This window comes from Mytilus galloprovincialis, chromosome 1, assembly GCF_965363235.1.
Source record: "Mytilus galloprovincialis chromosome 1, xbMytGall1.hap1.1, whole genome shotgun sequence".
In the NCBI taxonomy this organism is placed as follows: Eukaryota; Metazoa; Mollusca; class Bivalvia; order Mytilida; family Mytilidae; genus Mytilus; species Mytilus galloprovincialis.
In genome coordinates this window covers 76,725,502-76,747,276 of record NC_134838.1, presented here as the reverse complement: position 1 = coordinate 76,747,276, position 21,775 = coordinate 76,725,502, and the positions used below count along the sequence as shown (strand labels likewise).

Below are 21,775 nucleotides of genomic sequence, written 5' to 3'. Positions count from 1 at the left end.
TTGCCTCAAATTACAGCCGAAATTCGGCCTTTTCCCCTAGAGAAAATTCCCAATTACTAAAAAAAATGGCTTAAAATTCCTCCCAAAAAGTTTTACATTTTCCCCCAAACAGTGATGGCATTGGTAGTAATGTTTGTAAATATTGATTCATGTATTGTGCACGAAAGTATTATGACAAGGACTGACATGTTGGTCAGTCATTGGGTACAAAAGTGCTCCAAACACCAAATTAAGTATTTAGATTGATTGACTTCTATGTTCAATAAATGGGGAATGTGTCAATGGGACACAGATGATGCCCCAGCTAGCATATAACTTCATAAAAGGACACAACTCCAGAACTGAACAAAATTTTACAACCCCCAAAATTCTAATTTGTTCTGTGTTTTGTGGAAATATTTAGGTTTCATAACATTTGGTTGAGGCAAACTAAAGTTAGAGAATGGTAGTCTACATTCCCAATTTCCATTCTAAAATTTTCATCATAGAGTTAAATATTTTTCATGTTAGCTCACAAGGTACTATTCCCCAAGAAACAATATTCTATTGAAACCTTTTACTGACTTGAGCAAAGTCTGCCCTTACTCCTTAATCCTATGTGGCTTGTGGAGAAGCAAATAATAATTTTATGGTTTGGGGTTTGCCCTGGCTGTAGATTGATTCAAGGAACCCATGTGCTGAAGGCAATATGATATGATATGAAACCAGATGCTCCGCAGGGCGCAGCTTTATACGACCGCAGAGGTTGAACCCTGAACGGTTGTGGCAAGTATGGACACAACATTCAAGCTGGATTCAGCTCTAAATTTGGATTGTGATTAAATAGTTGACACAGCATAGGTTTCTGACACATAATGAATGTGGTCTAATGAACTTAAATTTTTTTTTGCCTTTGAGCAATTCACCATGCTGTTGAATATTAATCCTCTCAAAAAAATGTTTGAAGAAATTTTCTTTTTATTTATGAAATCTGAAATGAAAAAAATTGAATCCCCCCCCCCCCCAATTTTTTTTCCACATCCCCCTTTCCCTTATTCCAAAACTGATCTCAATTCAAATTTCTAATGGAGTTTGCAACAATAACTACTCATTTAAATACATATTAAAATGTAAAAAAAGTGCTTGTTATCACTGAATGGTAAAGATTGTTTTAATTTATCAGTTGGTAGTAAAAGTGAATATACATTGTATATTGTATAAAGCAATGATTTAGGTTGATTCAACTACTATTCTGGACAAAGAAAGATAACTCCAATTGAAAATATGAAAATTTCTTGCTATTGCACAATATTGTGCAATTAGATATTTCTTGCTATTGCGCAATACTGTGCAATTGAAAATATTTGCTATTGCACAATACTGTGCAATTGAAGATTTCTTGCTATTGCACAATACTGTGCAATTGAAAATTTCTTGCTATTGCACAATACTGTGCAATTGAAGATTTCTTGCTATTGCTGAATACTCTCCAATTGAAAATTTCTTGCTATTGCACAATACTTAATATAATAATTTTGGATCCTGATTTGAACCAACTTGAAAACTGGGCCCATAAACAAAAATCTAAGTACATGTTTAGATTCAGCATATCAAAAAAGCCCAAGAATTCAATTTTTGTTTTTAATTTTGGACCCTTTGGACTTTAATGTAGACCAATTTGAAAACAGGACCAAAAATTAAGAATCTACATACACAGTTAGATTTGGCATATCAAAGAACCCCAATTATTCAATTTTTGATGAAATCAAACAAAGTTTAATTTGGGGACCCTGATTTGGACCAACTTCGAAAACTGGGCCAATAATCAAAAATCTAAGTACATTTTTAGATTCAGCATATCAAAGAACCCCAAGGATTCAATTTTTGTTAAAATCAAACTAAGTTTAATTTTGGACCCTTTGGACCTTAATGTAGACCAATTTTAAAACGGGACCAAAAATTAAGAATCTACATACACAGTTAGATTGGGCATATCAAGGAACCCCAATTATTCAATTTTTGATGAAATCAAACAAAGTTTAATTTTGGACCCTTTGGGCCCCTTATTCCTAAACTGTTGGGACCAAAACTTTCAAAATCAATCCCAACCTTCCTTTTATGGTCATAAACCTTGTGTTTAAATTTCATAGATTTCTATTTACTTATACTAAAGTTATGGTGCGAAAACCAAGAAAAATGCATATTTGGGCCCCTTTTTGGCCCCTAATTCCTAAACTGTTCGGACCTCAACTCCCAAAATCAATCCCAACCTTCCTTTTGTGGTCATAAACCTTGTGTTTAAATTTCATTGATTTCTATTTACTTATACTAAAGTTATTGTGCGAAAACCAAGAATAATGCTTATTTGGGCCCTTTTTTGGCCCCTAATTCCTAAACTGTTGAAACCAAAACTCCCAAAATCAATCCCAACCTTCCTTTTGTGGTCATAAACCTTGTGTCAAAATTTCATAGATTTCTATTTACTTAAACTAAAGTTATAGTGCGAAAACCAAGAAAATGCTTATTTGGGCCCTTTTTGGCCCCCAATTCCTAAAATGTTGGGACCAAAACTTCCAAAATCAATCCCAACCTTCCTTTTGTGGTAATAAACCTTGTGTTAAAATTTCATAGATTTCTATTCACATTTACTAAAGTTAGAGTGCGAAAACTAAAAGTATTCGGACGACGCAGACGACGACGCCAACATCATACCAATATACGATATAATTTTTGGGGTCGTATAACAATTACTGTAAATTCAGAAATTATTGTGCTGTTTTTATTATTGCGAAAACGGGGCTGTGTTATAAAGGATTTTTCTCAGTATGGCAAATCATAAAATTATCTTTTTCATTTGCATGTTGTACTGTTAAATCAATCATCCTTAATCAGAACGATAGTTGTATGTGTGAGTGTATGCTAGTGGGAGAGAAAGGCTTTTTATTTTTACTTTATGTGATTACATGCTTGTTATGAGCCCTATGATTAGGAAATAAAATATCTTTATCTTTATCGTATCTAAAATAGCATTCAAGTCTCAAATGTCAAAATTGCAATAATAAATGCATGCAATGATTTTTGAATTTACAGTACACATATTGATTTTACAATTGACCTTAAAAACATAAAATTCAGGATAACAGGAAGAAACATGTTTCTTGAATAAACTTTGAACTAATATCTTCCATACAGCTTGTTTTGTCTCTTTGACACATCCCCCATTTCTATTCTCAACTTAATATTGTATATTCAGATGATCTAAGATAACCAATAATCATACAGATTTAACACATAAGCATAAAATCAAGGATAAAAGGCATTTGTCATATATCATTCTCAAACCATACATTTGCCCACCAAAATTGAATGAATCAAATATATTACTAGTATCTTGTACATCTTTTCAGTACATTCATTCCTACTGTTAAATAATATATCTATCTTCATTTGGAGCTAATGTGTTTAAAGACCTCTTATATCAGTTCACTATTCCTAATATCTTTTGCCTTTAATGTGCAAGTGAAGCAGCCAATTAAATAATAAGAAGACAATGATTGCATGGTCTCTCTGATATTTTATTAACATCATATATATATATATAGAGCCCTCATCACTACAGTTGACACGATACACAACATTACAACACAGACCTCCTGTGTAAAATGATTTTTATATTACAATATTGCCAAATTGTCTTTTGATTGTGAAATGTGTTTGTGGTTTGTAAACATAAAGAAAAAAAAAGATATGATGATGATGATGATGAGGGCTTCGAAAAATAAACAAAAGAAAAACAATGATTCATCTCCCTTTACATCAATGACGTTCATAAAAATATGTATACGGCAATTTACAAAGCATTGCAGATCTATAAACAATGAGTAATAAATACAAGTTTTGTTCAACAAATATATATATATAAACAAAATCATTTATCATCCGTTAGTGTTGACAGAATTGCATTTGATATGCTTTGTATGTTTTGTTTATTTTTTATATAAAAAAAATGATTTCATACAAACAAAATGGCGTTGGTCACAACTTAGATTTAATGATGCAAATTTGGTCATTTAACTATTCTAACTGTCTGACATGAATTATGATTCTTATGACAAAATGCATAATTTTAATAGCTGCAATTGTATCAACATTAACCTATGATAAATGTAAACAATCATCACATTTCTATGACCTAAAAATAAATAAGAATGGGAGACAACTCTTCAGAGACTTTGCGTAAACTATGGTGCAGTGGATTTCACTGTATGTGGAATTTGACAGAATATTTAAAATTGAAGGTTTTACTGCTGAAAAACCCTCAATATGAGGTAGTCTTCTTATGGCATTATATTGGGTATGAATTTTTAGGCCTAGATTCTAATTTAACCATTACAAAATGATGTGTTGGGAAAGTTTTTTTTATTATTTATTATATTTACCGGTAAATAGAGCTGAACTGTTTTCTAGTTTAACATGAAATTTACCTTTATATTATCAAAATTTGAAGTAAGAAAATTTGATGTATGTGGCATATTACTGAATTAGCATAGATGAGAATCTAGAAAATACAAGACATTTTTTAGATTTATAATTACAAAGTTTTGTATAATAACAGGAACTGGCAATTTCTCATTTCTTCAACCTTCTAGAAACACAATAAATGCTTATTAAATTAACATTTTTTTTTCATAATTTGTTGGCAATGTAAAGGCTTTATCATAACTTAACAAATATAAACATCACAAAGCTTCATCCAATATTAATCATAAAAATTCTGTTCCACAGATTGATTTAAAATTCATCAAAAATTTTATAATAATTGATTTGAAATAAATTCAATTTTCTGATATGTTGAAAAGTTTAAACTCCCGTAAATAAACATTTTATAGATTGGCAGTTCAACTGTATTATTTACTATTTTCAAATTGTGCTTGTTTTCAATTCCCAAAGCCTATATGACGTTTGGAAAAATATCAGGGATGACTGTCTTCACAGTTTTTAAACAGCACTACTGCTACAAAATGGACAACAAAAATTGAATGTCTACATGGTTTTTCCATAATCAAATATGACACCAAATCTACAGTCACTATGGTAACACAAATGTCATTTGTACATATGTTGTTTATAAAAAATTTAAAAATTCAGAACATTTAACTTCACATGAATGTACAAGTATTGCAAATGTAACTACATGAGACTTTTATTATAAATAAACACGATGCAATTTCATTCTCTCATCTTTTATTCCCTAAATCACAACAACTTTCTTCCTATTTGATGAATGATTTTCATGGTACAAATATAAATACACTCAATATGAAATTCTATTCATACAGTCGCACAATGGTTATCTGACACACAAGTTAAGTCATCTGACCAATGTCACATGGGAGATCTCACATGTGATGACAGACACATGTTCAATACATTAATGTAAATATGAAAAATCCTTACAACCTAAACAAAAGAAAACTGCAACCAAGATCAGTACAACTTAATAAATTGTCTTTAGGTCACATAAAAATGAAAAGGTGATTTATAAACAAGTGAATGTCAAACACAGAAGTTGATTGGGTGCCCTAAAAGTAAATTAAGGATTTGCATTATTAAAAAAAGTTAAAGGCTTTAAAGAAATAAAAACATCCTTGTTGAGATTCCTAAACTAGCTTAAAGTAAAGAACTAAAGTCTTTGGTTTTGAAACAAATATAACAGAAAAAAAATATTATGCCAAAATGAGATACCAATATTTAAAATTACAACACATTTTTGAAATTTAATGATTTCATATAAACAATTGTACCAGTTAAGATTAATGACATATTAATGATTTCCCCACATTTGAGTCACAACCACAGACCTTTTACAAAAATTGGCTACAATGTTGAACCCACAGATTCTAAGTAAAAATTCAAGAGCTGTGGTTTGGAAAAAGAAGTACAGACTATAAAGTTATAAAGTTTTCCAAGATAAATATTAAACATCATTAGTAGGAAAGCAGTTTTGGTCAATTGCGAAAACTACAAAAATATGTATTTCATTATATAATTAGTTTCGTTAAGAGGTCAAATCACTTTTAGATTGTTACATGGACTATTTAAAAAGCTGTTGAAATAAAAATAAGTCGGCTGATTCAGGTGAAGAGCCTTAATCTAACGTTCCGTCTGAGTAACTTTGACCTCAACAGCTGTCATCGGCTGTCAACTTTGACCTCAACATTGAACTATCAAATTGAACATCCGCAGCTTTCAAGATGGACACCAACAGCGATCATGTTTACATCAACAGCTTACAAGTTACATATCAAAATTATTTTTAAATAGCCCAGCAACAATCTGAAAAATAATTTGCACTCAAAAGAAAATGTGTATAAGACTGAGAGGTCTTTGAAAAGAAGGCTGCACAAGAAATAAATATCTTGAATCTTTTACAAATTCCTAACAGTAAATAAGATTAATTAAGTACAAAATATTCTCTTTCTGTTTAATTACTTTTATCCATGGTGGTTTACTACATGTGTAAATTTTATGGCCCAAAGGTAAAATTTTCAAAACAATCAGTTAGATTAGATCTAAAATTCATGATTGTTTTTGCAATGCTATTTGACAAATTTGATATGAAGCACTAGTTTGTCAAATTTCAAAGTAAATTTCTTTCTCAATTGCATCTGAAATCATGAGAATCTGAACTTACCTTTTCAGAAATGACACCAATAGAATTTGGCCATGATTATCTTTCTTTACATGATTATCTCCCTTTACATTCTTTAGTTCCATTGGGAGGAAACAACACCATGGATAAAGTACAACACAATATAATCTTATAATCAAGTCTACTTGAGGTGCAGATCGGGATAAACCAGGAAAATATCGTACAAGTTGGATGTAAAATAACAATTAAATTGATAATGGAAATGAGGAATGTGTCAAAGAGACAACACACACCAACCAAAGGACAGAAACACATTTCTTTTTTGTTAAGTATGCCCCTCTGAAAACCCTTTCAATCTCAAAATATTTTACTAGGTCATTTTCTTAGACACTTTAATTGACTAAAAAATTGTCTCCCCTGTTATCTTTTTCTACTTTAAGTCACTATTCTCCATAAAAAAAAATTATATTGGGAAGATTGTACCATTTCCCTGGTTTATACCATTTTTAGGATGTGCAAACCTAAGAATAATCTCTAAGCCAAAAGCCAAGTGTGAAGATGGCCATCAAATGGCATATTAGTAAAAAAGAAAGCTGTAAAAAGTGGAAAGACTATCATATAGTAGTTAGAAATATGTTTTAACAAATAGCAATTATTATCTGTGGTTTTATGTCTTGACACCATGAATTTCAAAACATTCACACTTTCCAAACTTTTAAATAATCAGCTGGAAATAATGATTATTTTCTTTTTTGCATCATACCCAATTTTTTTCACATGTCCATCATTTTTACACAAAGCCCATGAAATGAAGGGCTTCATCATCAAAATGGTCATGCAGATTAACAAAAAAGGAAGAAAATGAGTATAAAATTCTGTTAAATCATGTTAATACTAAAGCAAAAGACATAATTAGCTTTCTACAAGCTAAAATGATATAACATAAAGGCAGCTTTGGCTTAAAAGACTATTCCTTGTTCAAACAATCCTGATGTACCCTTAAAATAACCTGACAAATTCAATCTTGTCCTCTTTTATGAAACCTTTTACCCTTTGCTTACAATGCAAGATTTGACCAAGATAAGGAGCGAAATAATTCGTAAAAAATGAGTAGTTTTATGAGTTATAAAATGCATTTTTTTCTTGCACCAAGAAATTCAAACAAAAGCACCCTACAAACCATACACCAATGAAATTTGGCAGTTCTGAAAAAATATGATTTAATATAAAGTGAATAAAAACAAGGAGAATAGCACTTAAACAAAAGCGTTCATGGTTAGGCACGACAATCAGGCGCTAACGACTAGAAAATAAAATGGTTCAAATAAAAAATTTCCAAAATCACAAGAACAGGTGTTAATTTTGACTTATTTGATTCTAAACACGAGTTTTTTGTTCGTACTGGAATGATGTGTACTAGGCTCCCATCTTTAGTAAAACCATCCAATTATGTAGCAAATGATAAATGGAACAGCACCATAGAGATATCATATTTCCCCCCTACCCAAACACATACAGTTCCGAGAAAGAAATGCATGCTTAACGCGACTGATAAAATGTCATATGTGTACAAAAAAAATTATAAATAACAATTATAATTTACATGACTATTGTTAACAATTCTACGCGAGATTTTTTTTATCATGGTGCCATAAAGTTATATTCTGGGTGATCGTCTTTTTCAAATCGTTTTGCCTCTTCCTGCATAGATTCTTTTATCTTTAGGATTGCAGCAGATTCATTGTGTTCCTGCAAAGGTACAACAGATCTATCAGTTGAGGTCCCACACACCTGTCAAATGCACCTTATAGCAGGTTGAATCGAGTGCACCCATCAATAAAACTGTGACCAAATGTGCAAATTTTGATAAAAAAAAAGTGTACTCCCCTACTGATATCTAATTTTTGAAGAATTTTAATTTTCTTTTTTGACAGGTATGTGAAAGTTTTAAAAAATTATCACCTGTCTTACTTTGGCATGCTGACAACAAATGATTTCTACAGACGTTAAGTCATGCTATAAAATATACCAGAAGAAAGACAGTATACTGGATGATTTGAAAGTGAGAATTTTCAGATGACTTTGGATTAGGATGAGAGATGTATATTAGTTGGTGCTTCAATTGACATGCTTGACTGACTTGAGAGAAACCAGCACCCTTCTCTTTCTAATCAACTTTCTCTTATGTGCAGACATGCTCATTTTGGTGATGTAAACATGTGCGATTTGGATCAGCATTCAAAGAACTGACGACCATACGAGAAAACACTGGGCAACAATTTCATGTAATAGGTGTGGATCCAAAACTTCATCTACTAAAAACACCCTCTAATCCACTCCACTGCTTGTTAGTCCACTATGTCATCTTGGATCCACACCTAGCGTTATCCATCAAGATTGTTTGATTATATTGTCTTTATTCAGATTAAGCAATATAAGTAAATAAAGAAACTAAATGAGTCAAAAATATAAAAAGAGGAAAAACAAACTTAAAATGACAAGCAATAGTTATGACAGAAAGAAGCTATTTGAGATCTGGCATGCAAAGAGATTAGGTAGCCGTTGGTGAAAATGAAGCATGTATTGTGATGGTTAAAGAGTCATACACACAGACAAAACACCGTATATACAGTAACATACAATAAATAAAACAATATCATCAATTTACAATCAGATTAGTACAAAAGAAAGAAATTCTTTCATCAGATCTATTTTTAGAACGAGATAAGTGCTGTCTGAGCAATGTCGATTGAACTGCGCCTACTACTGGGAATCAAGCCATACCTGCAAATATGGTTGATTTCATTCATTATATGGATTTATATGCAACTGTAGGTGATTTCATCAGATCTGTAAATATGTACATGATAATATTCAACAATCTTTGATGATGTATCTGTGCTTGTCCATAAAACCTGGAAATTCTCTCTCAATTATTGCTTAAGAACCAGTTCCTGATTATATAAATACAAAATGAAGTGCTTCTACTATTTAAAATGGTTTGATAATTTCCATCTATTGAAAACACCTACAGATGCACACAAGTAAACTGTAGATTGTCCAAATGAAAAAGTTTGATAAAAACAAGAGAAGGTATTGAATGATTGGTTGATACAAATCACATGACAATCATGTGACTAAAACATTGGAATTATGTCCCACATCATGGTTTTCTTTGAGCATCTTTGTCAATTCAGATCTTTTTTTCACAAACTGATCTGACTTACATTATCTTGGTATGCTAGATTATATGCACCCATATCGCCCGTCCCACTTACAGGAGGTAAATCATCCCGCGGCGTTCCTGGACCATTTACTGGAGAATTTTTCATTCCATCTATATCACCTACAAGGGAAGAAAACATACATCCAACTTGCAATAAAACTCATTTAAATTCAATCCGAAAAAATAACCAACACTTCAGTGAAATTATCATTCGATCTCATTTTTTTAGTAGCTGACAAAAACGCCCCATTGTCTTATAAAAGGCTTTTCCAAAATTCAAAGTGGTAGAGGATGAGCATTTCTCAAATTGTTAACTGCTGTTTTTTCCTCTGAATAGCTTTAAAAAATATACATTTAATAATATTGGTGGCTGGGATCTAAATAGTGCCTCCCATGCCAATACTTTGAAACATTAGCCATTATTTTGTGTGAATAAACAATTGCATTTCGATCAAACTTTTTAAAACAGAGATGAAAATACTTGCTCACTTTGGGGTTTTCAATTTCTTTTAAAATCATACCAAATATATTTTTTTGTAGCAAGTGAGTAGGAAAGTTTATTTAATCTTTAAACTTTTCTAACAATGGTCCTTAGGCTATTAATTATCTTGCTTATGTAACTTGGTTAATGTTTTTCCTTGGGATGATATCTGTGACACTTACCATTCATCACACTCATTTCAGGACCCATCCCTAAGCTACCATCGGGTCCTCCTGGTCCCATCCCTGGAAAATGCTGAAAACACAAAATACTCATATAGAGAGTAGTTTCATTGGATTAGTTCAGACTAATCATAAAAGACATTTACGCACATTGAATACACTTTGTAGCAACATATTGTTAAAAAGTAAAGCAGTTATAAATATCTAAATATTAATGAGAAGATCTCAAAATGAGGATATTTTGGCATTTTTTTTTCTGTTATCCATTTTTTTTTCAACATAAGATGCTTAAAGACCTTATACCAATATGCAAGGCAAAACTCACTAATATAAATACTGATGTCAAATAGTCTAATGTCTTTTGAAATCTTAAGAAATACAAGTTGCTTTATCTGAGTGCTTGTAATTCATGAAAAGTTAAGAAGGCTATAAGAAACTGTGGATTCATTTATTTTCGTGGCTACCAATTTTCGTGGTTTGAGGAAAACTTGCATATTCATGGGTATTTAATTTCGTGGTTTTGACAAAGTATGCATATATTCCTTTAGAAAATTTGCAATTCGTTGAATATTTAAATTCGTGGTTTCCCGATACCCACGAAATCCACGAAAATTGGTATCCAACGAATAATAATGAATCCACAGTATTCAACAAAATATCAGATAAGGAGGCATCAACAACAGTTTATATAATAACTTAACTTTCGTGGATAGTTGTCTTATTTGCAATTATACTGCATCTCCTTGTTTTACAGGTACTGTAATGACTTTTATTTTTATATGTACTAATTAGATACAAGATGTGGTATGAGCGCCAATGAGACAACTTGCCATCCAAGTCACAATTTGTAAAAGTAAACCATTATAGGTCACAGTACGGTCTTCAACACAGAGCTTATAATCAAACTAATGAATAAAAGTAAATCTTACCCCTGGCATGCCTGGCATACCTCCTTTCATCATACCATACATTCCATCACCTGAATTTGTAGAGTCTGAAAGGTAAGAAAAACAATTATCTTACAAAAGTCTTTCTTCTTTGATTTAAGATAAGGGTAGGCATATAAAGATTATATTCAATTCCTATTGTTTCCTTCAACTTTAGCAATTATAAAGCATATAAATGATCTGCTCAAAATATAAATTGAAGACCCTTATAAAATCATGTAAAACTACACAATTCTTTCAAGTAATTCTAAATGTCATTCAGTTTAATATCAGAGGGGAAATACTGAGTTACTGGAACGGTTTTAACTGATATGAAATTAAATATTTTCACTATTCACTTTCCAAAATTTAACATAAAAGTAAAACTTTCTTTATCTATGAGTCAAATAAATTTCTGAATTGCCAAACACCATTAAAAAGTAAATAAAAAAAGAAAAGAGAAGTAATTCTAATCTATATAAGTGTAACCCCTTAACTATATTTTACTAAGAATTTTAAATAGGGGCAAACTAACAGCATGCCACTCATTTTTTTGTAAAATAATGATTTTTTATCAAATCGAAATTATCAACACTCCAAAATTCAAATAACAGGAGTTATCTTTCTTATTATAATTAAAGAGTGCTTATATTAAACTATTTTCATTTAAAACAATTCAAACACTAATGCACAACAATTAAAATTCTCTAAAGCATTTTTTTTTAATAATTAAATCCACAACACCAAACATCAAAACAGGACTTGTGTATCTTTGAAAATCATGTTTTATAAAATACAGAACCAAATTGTGGTCATATTTGTTTTGAATGCTTTATAGTAAATGATATCAACTAAATATATAAAGATAGCAACAAAATGTTGTTACCTATTACATAATGTAAAGTAAAAAAAAAAAGAAATAAATGAATAAAACTAGAATTTTTTAATAAAATATCATACTACAATGTACTATCTGCCCTATTCACCACATTGCTACATCCCAGAGACTACAGCTAATAGAAACATTTCTAATTCTCATCTCAAATGTTTCTAATATCATTTAAAAATTTCACTAAATATAGGCATCAGTTTAAATAACCTTAGAAACAATTTGTGCAAAATATGGTTTCTTTGCCCTGAAGCATCATATAAATATAGTTGTCAAACAAAGTACACATTATTTATAAACAATATCACATATTTAATTTGTACAAAGCATATTGGAATAGGAATTCAAATACTATTCATGTTTGAATAACAACCAAGCATTAATAGTGCATGCATAAGGTATAAGCATATATTATTAGTTTACTTGCTACATAATTTTTCCTTTCTTTCTTTTTACTTCCTTCTCCAACTTATTTAATCTTACAACAATAATAAAATACAAAGCACATTTAATTTGGTTTCTAATTTCTTTTTTGTAACCCTTTGAAGTAACATTATTTACACAATTTCCCATTATAACGCTAATTTCAGTAGACATGCAAAGTAGGGTATTGTGGTTTTTATTCATGCCATGCCAAGTAAAGTCCGACTCCAAACCCAAAAGACAACATAGCACCAAAGTGTTTTGTGAGGCGGCCTTACCTAAACAGAGCATCTTTTGGGGTTCAACGTCATCTGAGCATGAGAAAAGAGGAAAGAAAATTTATATTTATAGTGACCAATCACTGCACAGTATTTTTATTCTCCAATATTATTTTGAAATATATGTTTTAACCAAGCTTTTTCAAGTTGATAGTTGACAAAAAGATAAAAGTATATAAATCTCAATTTTCTTTAATACGAAATCAATAGTTAGTTATGAGATAGAAATAAGAAAGCTACAAATTTGAAATTGAGAAAATCTGTCAATCTAGAGCAAGAAACAGCATTGCATAACCAGATAACAATACACAATAACATCAGAACAGAAGATAGTATATATTGAACATTGAATGAATGAAAACCAGGACCAAAGTGTCCCAAACTTGTGGAAGGAGCCCAATAACTTGTGTTAGTATTTCATAAATATATAATATGGTTATCTTTAAAAAAAAATTCTTATTTTAGAAATTAGGAAACAATCTGGCATGAACATCTTTTTTTAATGTTTTTCGATTTGAATAACAACATTTGAATATTGATCATTTATGCTTTTCTGCATTATAAATATTTAATAGATAAATTTACTTGTAGTACTACTTCAGGCGTGTTTTTTAGGAGTCAAAGCAACGCCTTAATTTTATTTTACTTTTAAATGATTGCTCTTTAGGTTTTTTATGCTTTGCACAAGAGAAAATGCTTAATTAGAAAATGTCTCTAATCATTTGATCAAATATATTACATTTTTTCTTAATAACTCTATCATATTTTATCAGAAGTGTGTAACAGCATTTTGAAATATTAGTCAGTTTTCATAATTGAAGTAAACCTCTAACTGTAAATGTTTTCCTCAGGTTAGACTGCATGCTTACGTTAATATAATTCAACATAACAAAAGAATCATGCTTTTTTTAGCTTTACAAATACAAACAGAATATTTTGCCAGCATAGTTTCTGTGCTTGTGATTTTTAACTTGACATTCAGTATTTCATCCAAGAAGGCCTTATTTAATAGTTCATCCCAAAAAGATGAAAGTTATCACTGGCAAAACAATCAAGTATTAGTCTTTCTTTAATAATTACAAAGTATTGTGTCTGTTAATTCAGTTATCGTTCGAGCAACCAGAGGCTGGTTACTGGACATACTGTTATTCTGATGACATGGTATACGATTAAGTGCAACCGTAGCCCCGAAACTGAAAATGCTGTTTATATACAACAGTTCTGGCCATAATTCTTATATCGTAAGAAACATTCCTGATTAGGTGTGCTAAGCATGGCACTAATAGAATACTGTCCCATGCTACCAGATTTTCATCTTTCTATTTTGTCCCTTTTTTATATTCGTTAATTTAATTTGTCCCTTTTTCGTAAATTTAATATTAGTGCAAATTTAACAGTAATCTATTTTTATTAGTACAACATGTGATTTGTGCGTTTTATGTTTTAGAAGCTTATCTGAATTTTGTGAATAATAATCATTAAAACTAAACAAAATGAACAACAGCTGTAAAACTCTAAACTATTCTACAGATAAAAAAAAAACAGAAAAAAAAAACTAAAAAGTGAAAACAGTTACAACAAAAATTAGAACACTCAAAAACAGAAATAAGGGGTCATTGGGCTTTTGTTAATTTCCCTAAGAATCCCCCTGGGTGGGGAGAAAAATCTGAGAGCATGGTAATACCCTGCATACTGTCGTTATAGTAATCACCTGGTCTGGAACCCATACGCTGGTGGCTGGCAGGTGAAAATGGTCCTTGTGACCCTAATAAATATACATGCACCATTTAATTGTCAAGTCAACATTTAAAATCAATATTCCATAACAGATATAATAAGAAGTGCAACACTTTTACCATTTTTACATATAATATAAACAATTGAACTACTAGATATTTGTCCATAAAATTCAGTTGTTCTACTAGATGCTTGTCCATAAAAATTCAATGGTTCTTGGGTAAACCCTAGTTATTTACTCGACAAAATTGGTTTCAATATTCTGGAACTCTGGTAGTCTTTAATAATTAAAGTGAGCTTTAAAATAGTATGAATGGGATGTTTCAACTTATTGTATGTCATAATATCAATTTTCCAAAAATATGAAGCTTCAAATTATAAATATGACTTTGCATAATAATAAACTTTATACTTCTCTGAGTATGAGTGCTAAAAAATACTAGAGTGATCTCCCTTTGATCATAGACACAATTATGTCATTAGAAACAGTATTGTGCATTTATGATGATCTTACCCTGTGGACTTGGCATGATAGGTGTACCTGGTGCTCCTGGGCCCTGAAATACACAAATTATTGGTAAATATTGTGTTTACAAATTCAAATATGCCATATCTTTTTCACTTTCAACATTTTTGCAACAAAAATATTATCATCCAATTTTCTCGTATTAAACAGGCAAATTTTTTTTTCCATTAGTGTTCAATGTGAGACATTTTTCAGTCATGAATAAATTAAAATTATTAGGCACTGAATCTAAGACTTGACTGAAAAATGATAACTCTTCTGAGATATTCAGCTATCCTTTCAAAATTTAAACAGGAATCACAGTTAGGAACCCTCCTTTAAACTGTAATCATTGGGAAAAAATAAAGAGAATACTTACATTATAACTACCCGGTGATGCTGATGAGTAATTTATCTGAAGAAGAAAAATTAAGTTTTATTAGGATGGAGTCAATGATAATATATGCATGCTTGTGCAGCATGTACTGTATAACCAAATAGACAACTTTCTTTCAGACTGTTGTTGATAAAAGTCATTTCTTCTGTACTGAAGTGATATATCAAAATATCATGAATTAAAGATGTGGTAGCAGAACAGATATTTTTTGCAACTGAACTCTGTGTTTGTTTCTGGTTTCATTTTGCAAAAGGTTTTGCTCAAACTGGTGCTTGGGTCTGTCCTAAACTTGCAGTGAGGTTTTAGTTTCTTTTGCATCTGTGCTGCAGGCCTCACTATAACTTTGAGATGCAGAACAGCAATAAAAGTAGTGTTCCTGCTTTCCACGTTATTTTTGCTCTGCATGTACTAATTTGTTTGTGTCATGGATGAATACCCCTTATCCTTCGTTTTTCTGGATTTTATATTTTGAAAAAATAACAATAAACTAATAAAGATGATCAGTTCCAAGTTATTTTTTTTTCTCAAATTTACTACCATAGAATATGCATTTCACAACAGAACAATTAACATGGCTTCACAGCAACTGATTAATTCAAATAATTTATACAACTGGACCTGTATAGTGAGTGCCTGACTATCCTGATCATTTCACAATGTGATTGAAATACTTACTGATGATGTTGTTGGTGGCCACCGATTTCCTGCTCCACCAGGCCTGAAAAAAAATGAAGAAAATTTTAATCAAATATTGTTGAATAAACCTCAATGGTGCAACTAGAGTTACATCCCCTTATCCAATAGTATAAAATGCGATAACCAGTAAGATAACTAAAAGATTTGATAACTTTTTAACTATGTCAGTGGGCTCATAACATAAATTATGTGAATATCACTATAACCAATTCATACTATTGCTAAATGATTTAAAACGCTTCATTTTGAACATTATTTAATAACTGTTGGTTTCATTCATGAAACTAAATGTTCATGGATAATTGATTCTGTGGTTTTAACAAATTTTCTTTACAAGTGAAAAGAAATGTGTTTATCTCAATGAACACTCATGTTTGTGGTTAAAATTTGCTGACAAAGACATAAAATAAGTATCCCTAACTATAAGTCTATCAATAACTAAGAGTCTATAAATGAATGGTTTTATGACATGAGTACTTACATTGACATTGGTGGCATTCCCCCTGGACCTGGACCAGGTCCCATACTGTTTGGTGGAGGTCCTCTCATTCCATAATTAGGCATTGGATCATACTACAAAACAAAATATTTTTATTTTTTTTAAAATAAAACAATAACTGTAAATATTGTGTCTCTGAATTCTTTTGGTTTCCAAATGAAATTTTTACAGGTGTTGTTTATTAAAAGGCCCTTTTGTTTTTGAGTTCCTAAATTCCACAACACTTATAAGCAGAAGCGTGCTCTCTGAATTTCCAAGGGTAAGTGAATGATCAAAGTAGTATAAGTATCTATAAAAGTAAGCATCAAGATTATCCAATGGACCATAAATGTTATATTCTTCTTTTCTTAGTTGTTTATTCAATTTTTCAAGTGTTTTTATAATGTGTAGAACTTACAGGATTCATTGGACCTGGCATCCGTGACCCAGGATGTCCCATTCGTGGACCCATTGGTCCCATTCCAGGATGACCTATAAAACAAAGAAAGAAATATTAAATAGTTAATATAACAAGAATTTTTGTCAATATGCATGGTCTTTGATGAACTGTTGAATTATCAGCTATGAGCTGACTTTTCATTTAGGATCAATTACTTGTGTTCTGGTGTGCACACATTGGACTTGTTTATATGTTCCTTTGTAAAGTTAGCACATCAATAAGCTCTGAAGAGAAAATGCTTGATCTTTATAATTATTCATCTTTTTTATTTTTTGTTCAAAAACCTGTGTTTAAGTTATATTTGCATGTTTTGTGTGTGTAATGTGAATTCAAGTCTATTGATCTTTATAATGGTTAAAAAAGTAGTTCAGTAAATACTGTCTATAGAAAAATAAACCTGTCATAAAAATCACTACCAGAAGCCCTGAGCTGTAACCAATCAGATCAAGCATTCCAAATTATGCAAATTATGTTATGCAAATTATGTAAGAATTATTATCAGATACCTAATCATTCAAAGAACATTTACATTGCCACTGAAATGTCATTCAGAAAAAAAAAATATCTTGCAGGTTCTCTTGTGTGGTCTTCAATGAAGGGGAGATAACTCTAATCCTTTAACAAATCACTGTAATGAATTAGATTTTGTATATATATATGCGAGTGAATTTCAATTTGTGATTATATATAATAATCTGAAGTACTCTCATATGAAAATGTCCTTAATATCATATCAAACAAACCATTTCATTGTAAGAATAAAGGAAATTTTATATCTTCAGTAAAAGCTCTTAAAACTGATGGATTTAAACCCCATTATCAAATCCAGTAGCTCAGAATAAATTGGTTTGAAAATTTTACGATAATAAATAGATGGTTTTAAAAAGAAAAAAAAAAAATCGGCATGTCAAAACGACATGATTTAATCTACAAGAAAATCCCAATAATTTCATTTTGCACTAGTCCTTATATGAAACTATAAGGAAACCAATTACAGTACTCCGTAGGGGATACCAGGATCTTTTAACATAATCACAAAACTATTCACAGTACTCAATGGAAGTGACAAAACCTATTTTCGCCGTCTGCAGATCAGCTATTTCAAGATAAACTGTGTTTGTTTGACAGATTTGTCATAGATTTGGAATTAAAGTTATAATAATGGGATTTAATACGACCAAGGTGTTTTTCCATTCTTCTTTTTCATTTCCTGTAAGTAACAAGTTAATAACTGATAAAAGTTTTTTTTTTTTTTCGTAATAGTTATTTGATGAAAATGCAACATATTTTCTTGAGCAAGTCTTATCTTACAGGTAGATTTGCGAGTGTAATTAAATATGATTATAGAACTTTCATCAAGGAAAGCAATCCTGCAAGGCAGAGTAATTTACAGTACAACTTCATTAACGACAGAATGACAGCCTGAAATGCCATGTAATTATATCAACTGCCATGTCTGTGTGTTCTGCATGCAAGTCATATATACTTATATCTATATCCATAGACAAAACTTAATGGATAGTCCAGATTCACAATACTGGATATTATATCAAATAGCCTCAAACAATAGGAGCCAAGGAACTGATGGGAAAAGACAGAAAAGATAGCCCAAATCAAAAGGAGACAAGGAACAGATGGAAAAATATGATAAGGATGGATTTCTCAATTGATTATTTCTCAACACCCAGCAGCAAATATTTCACAGACCCCAAAGAGATATTGTACCATAGTTTATTCAATTGGTAGTGAAATAGAGAGGAGACATTTTCAACACACTGGTGGAATAAAGATAGATCAGATAAGAGACAGGTAAAATTGTTAAAAGAATCTCATAAACTTCCTCAAATTTCAGAAACTAGCAAAATTTTTATTTCAGCACAGCTTAAACTTCAAACTTATTAGGTCTTCTTTTTTTTTTAACGAAGAACATTATACTCCTTGCAACGTCAATAATAATATGGAAGCTACCTCCTGCTTTTCCAAAACAAGGATGAACAGATTTCTGCTTTTTTTTTTCTGATAATTGATCTAATGCAATATTTTAAAATTTAAACCCCTACACAATGTGATGAGAGATTGATTGACAGGTGGAAAACATTTAAAACCTTCTCTACATCTTTCTTACACATGGTGTAATAATCGTTTTTCATCATACAAATTCCAGTTGCATCTTTTGTAACAGAAATAGCTTCGATTACAAGGAGAAAATATATATCAAACTTTGAGATATTGCTGTACAATATCAACACAACAGTTGTTGATTATCCAAAGTTAATCACTGTTGACAGACATAAGCCTTTGAAATCTAAAGCAGAAACTTGTTAAAATCTTTTCCTATATCATTTATCAATTTGGGAAAAAAAATACATTTTTTTTAACTTCAGATATTTATTGCTATTGAGGGAGAAATAATGTATTCCAAGTTTTACAAAATTGTGAATCAGAGAACGTAAAGATAAAACGAATCATTAGGGTCAATACAAGCATTCTCCATTTAAATTGGAAATATGTGTTCAATTTATTACATTATCATATAACAAACAGTCAACAGCTTGTTACACGGAGCCCTCATATCTAAACAAGGATTTCCAATTTACCAGGAGGAAAGTCTACAAGTAAGTATTCTTATTTCATATTTTTCAATTATAGCTTTCACATAAGGATCCTCTTGCGAGCCGAGCCGAAGAATATTAAATAATAAAATTTCAAATAGAGAGAACAAGCCTGTTGATTTATTATAGAAATCTGAGGCTTTTATATTCACCGTCTCCCGAAAAAAAATGTGTACATGATGAAGTATTAAATGATATCATTTTCCTAACTTTACCATTAATACTGCGAAAAATGAAATTTAATATACTACTTGTTATCGTTCCTTCAATAAAATCAAAGAAGAATTTGTAATTTATATTTTCAAGACTTTATAATGAAGCAAAGAGGATTTAATTTTCTTTTTGAACAGGGTTTTCTAACGACGATCTTAAAAACGCCGTGACAATTATATGACATGAAATATCAAACAATAGTATTAAACCCGACTCTTAATGATAAATTTTTCAAAAGCTTTGATATTCGTGGACTTTTTCTGTAACCGAGAGACAATCTTCTATCTAAACAATCAACACCAAACTCATTTTAGTATTAATTTTCAAATGGTAGTTAATAGTCCGTGTTCACCAGATACTGCACTGCTTTGAGATATGTCATGTCTCCGTTTTCTTAATCTGTTCGTTTAATAAAAACACAAGAAATTCATTGTAACGCAGGATATTACAGAGGATCAGCGGGCTAAACAATCTCTAAACTTAATGACATTGCCTTGGCACAGACAACAAATTTTCATAAGCAATTTTCTACTGTCAACATGCAATTACATTGAAATATCTTCCATCATGGGGGAATAGAGAGTGGATTTTAGTTATGTGATTACTATATTGTTATTGTGAAGGACTGGTATAATTCTTCTTCATTAGACAATATTTACAATGGAATGTTTAACAAGGGAACAATTTCACAGGTAATTTATTTTTATCCCCTTTCCTTTTACACATTATTCAATCATTGCATAGACTATATATAATGATTGAAGATACACATTCATTATAAACTTTGGATAAGTTATGTTTTTTAAGCGCCCACTGCTTCCGCAAAAAAGAATGTGAAAAATTGTTCTTTTGTTGAGAGTGGTGGATAAAATAACAAACGGGTGTCAAACTTTTTGCATATTGATCAATTTAGCAAGGATCTTTTAGTTTGAATGGCACTTACATTGTATACTCATTTTGGTTTGGACTCAAAATTCATTAATGTTGGTCTGAATTATTGGGAGAATAAATTGGAATAGAGCTATGAGTTAAAGGTAAAGTTAAATTACAAATTCAATGATATTCTAAATATAGTATGGATATAAAATCCATGTAAATTATTCACTGTATGCACTGCATTTATACTAGTCAGGAGCTCAAAAAAGACCAAGCATGATATTAGTAAATCATCTAAGCTCAGGGAGGAGACAATTTCATGCTTCAATGATTTTACATTATTAATAATACCACAACATATTTGGAAATATTAGAGGGACTTTATTAGACATTAAGAGTTCAATATTGACTGCAGCCAGGAGAACATATTCCATCAATTATCAGATTGAGAAACCATCAAAAGACTGGGAAATGCAAGGCAATATATTCCACAAGTTGTCAAAAGGAAACCATCAAAAGTTGGATCGTTCTCAGTAAAACTAATATCCTACTAGAGAAAGATAAGAGATTTTTCTCCTAATTCATCAATCACAGAATCGCTCTCTCCAAGATCATACACTTCTGTTTTCTCAATAAACATATTGATGTTTTTTTGTAGTGGGATAATTTTCTAACCAGATATAAGTATTACCCAGGAGGGTTGCCTTTGTGTATCTATTATCACTCTGTGTTGGTTTCATTAACCACCGTTGTAAATTAAGCATG

The 21,775-nt window shown here is 30.8% G+C and overlaps 1 protein-coding gene across 16 annotated transcripts in view; it reads right to left on the bottom strand.

Annotated features, from left to right (window-relative positions):
* Nucleotides 1-3,533: 3,533 nt before the first annotated feature.
* Nucleotides 3,534-21,775, bottom strand: part of LOC143084604 (single-stranded DNA-binding protein 3-like) — a 78,133-nt gene continuing 59,891 nt past the window's right edge. For 4 of the 16 annotated variants that reach the window (XM_076260835.1, XM_076260843.1, XM_076260830.1 and 1 more), the window contains 11 exons: nt 17,268-17,341; nt 16,853-16,944; nt 16,351-16,393; nt 15,658-15,693; nt 15,288-15,330; nt 14,721-14,801; nt 13,037-13,069; nt 11,450-11,514; nt 10,521-10,593; nt 9,859-9,977; nt 3,534-8,380 (listed from right to left, as the gene is read on the bottom strand). In XM_076260835.1, the coding sequence (XP_076116950.1) occupies nt 8,273-8,380; nt 9,859-9,977; nt 10,521-10,593; nt 11,450-11,514; nt 13,037-13,069; nt 14,721-14,801; nt 15,288-15,330; nt 15,658-15,693; nt 16,351-16,393; nt 16,853-16,944; nt 17,268-17,341 (767 nt within the window). In that variant the 3' untranslated portion in view covers nt 3,534-8,272. Of the gene's footprint in view, nt 9,416-9,858; nt 9,978-10,520; nt 10,594-11,449; nt 11,515-13,036; nt 13,070-14,720; nt 14,802-15,287; nt 15,331-15,657; nt 15,694-16,350; nt 16,394-16,852; nt 16,945-17,267; nt 17,342-21,775 lie in introns of all 16 variants that reach the window. The other 12 variants (XM_076260842.1, XM_076260840.1, XM_076260845.1 and 9 more) reach the window with 12 other exon arrangements.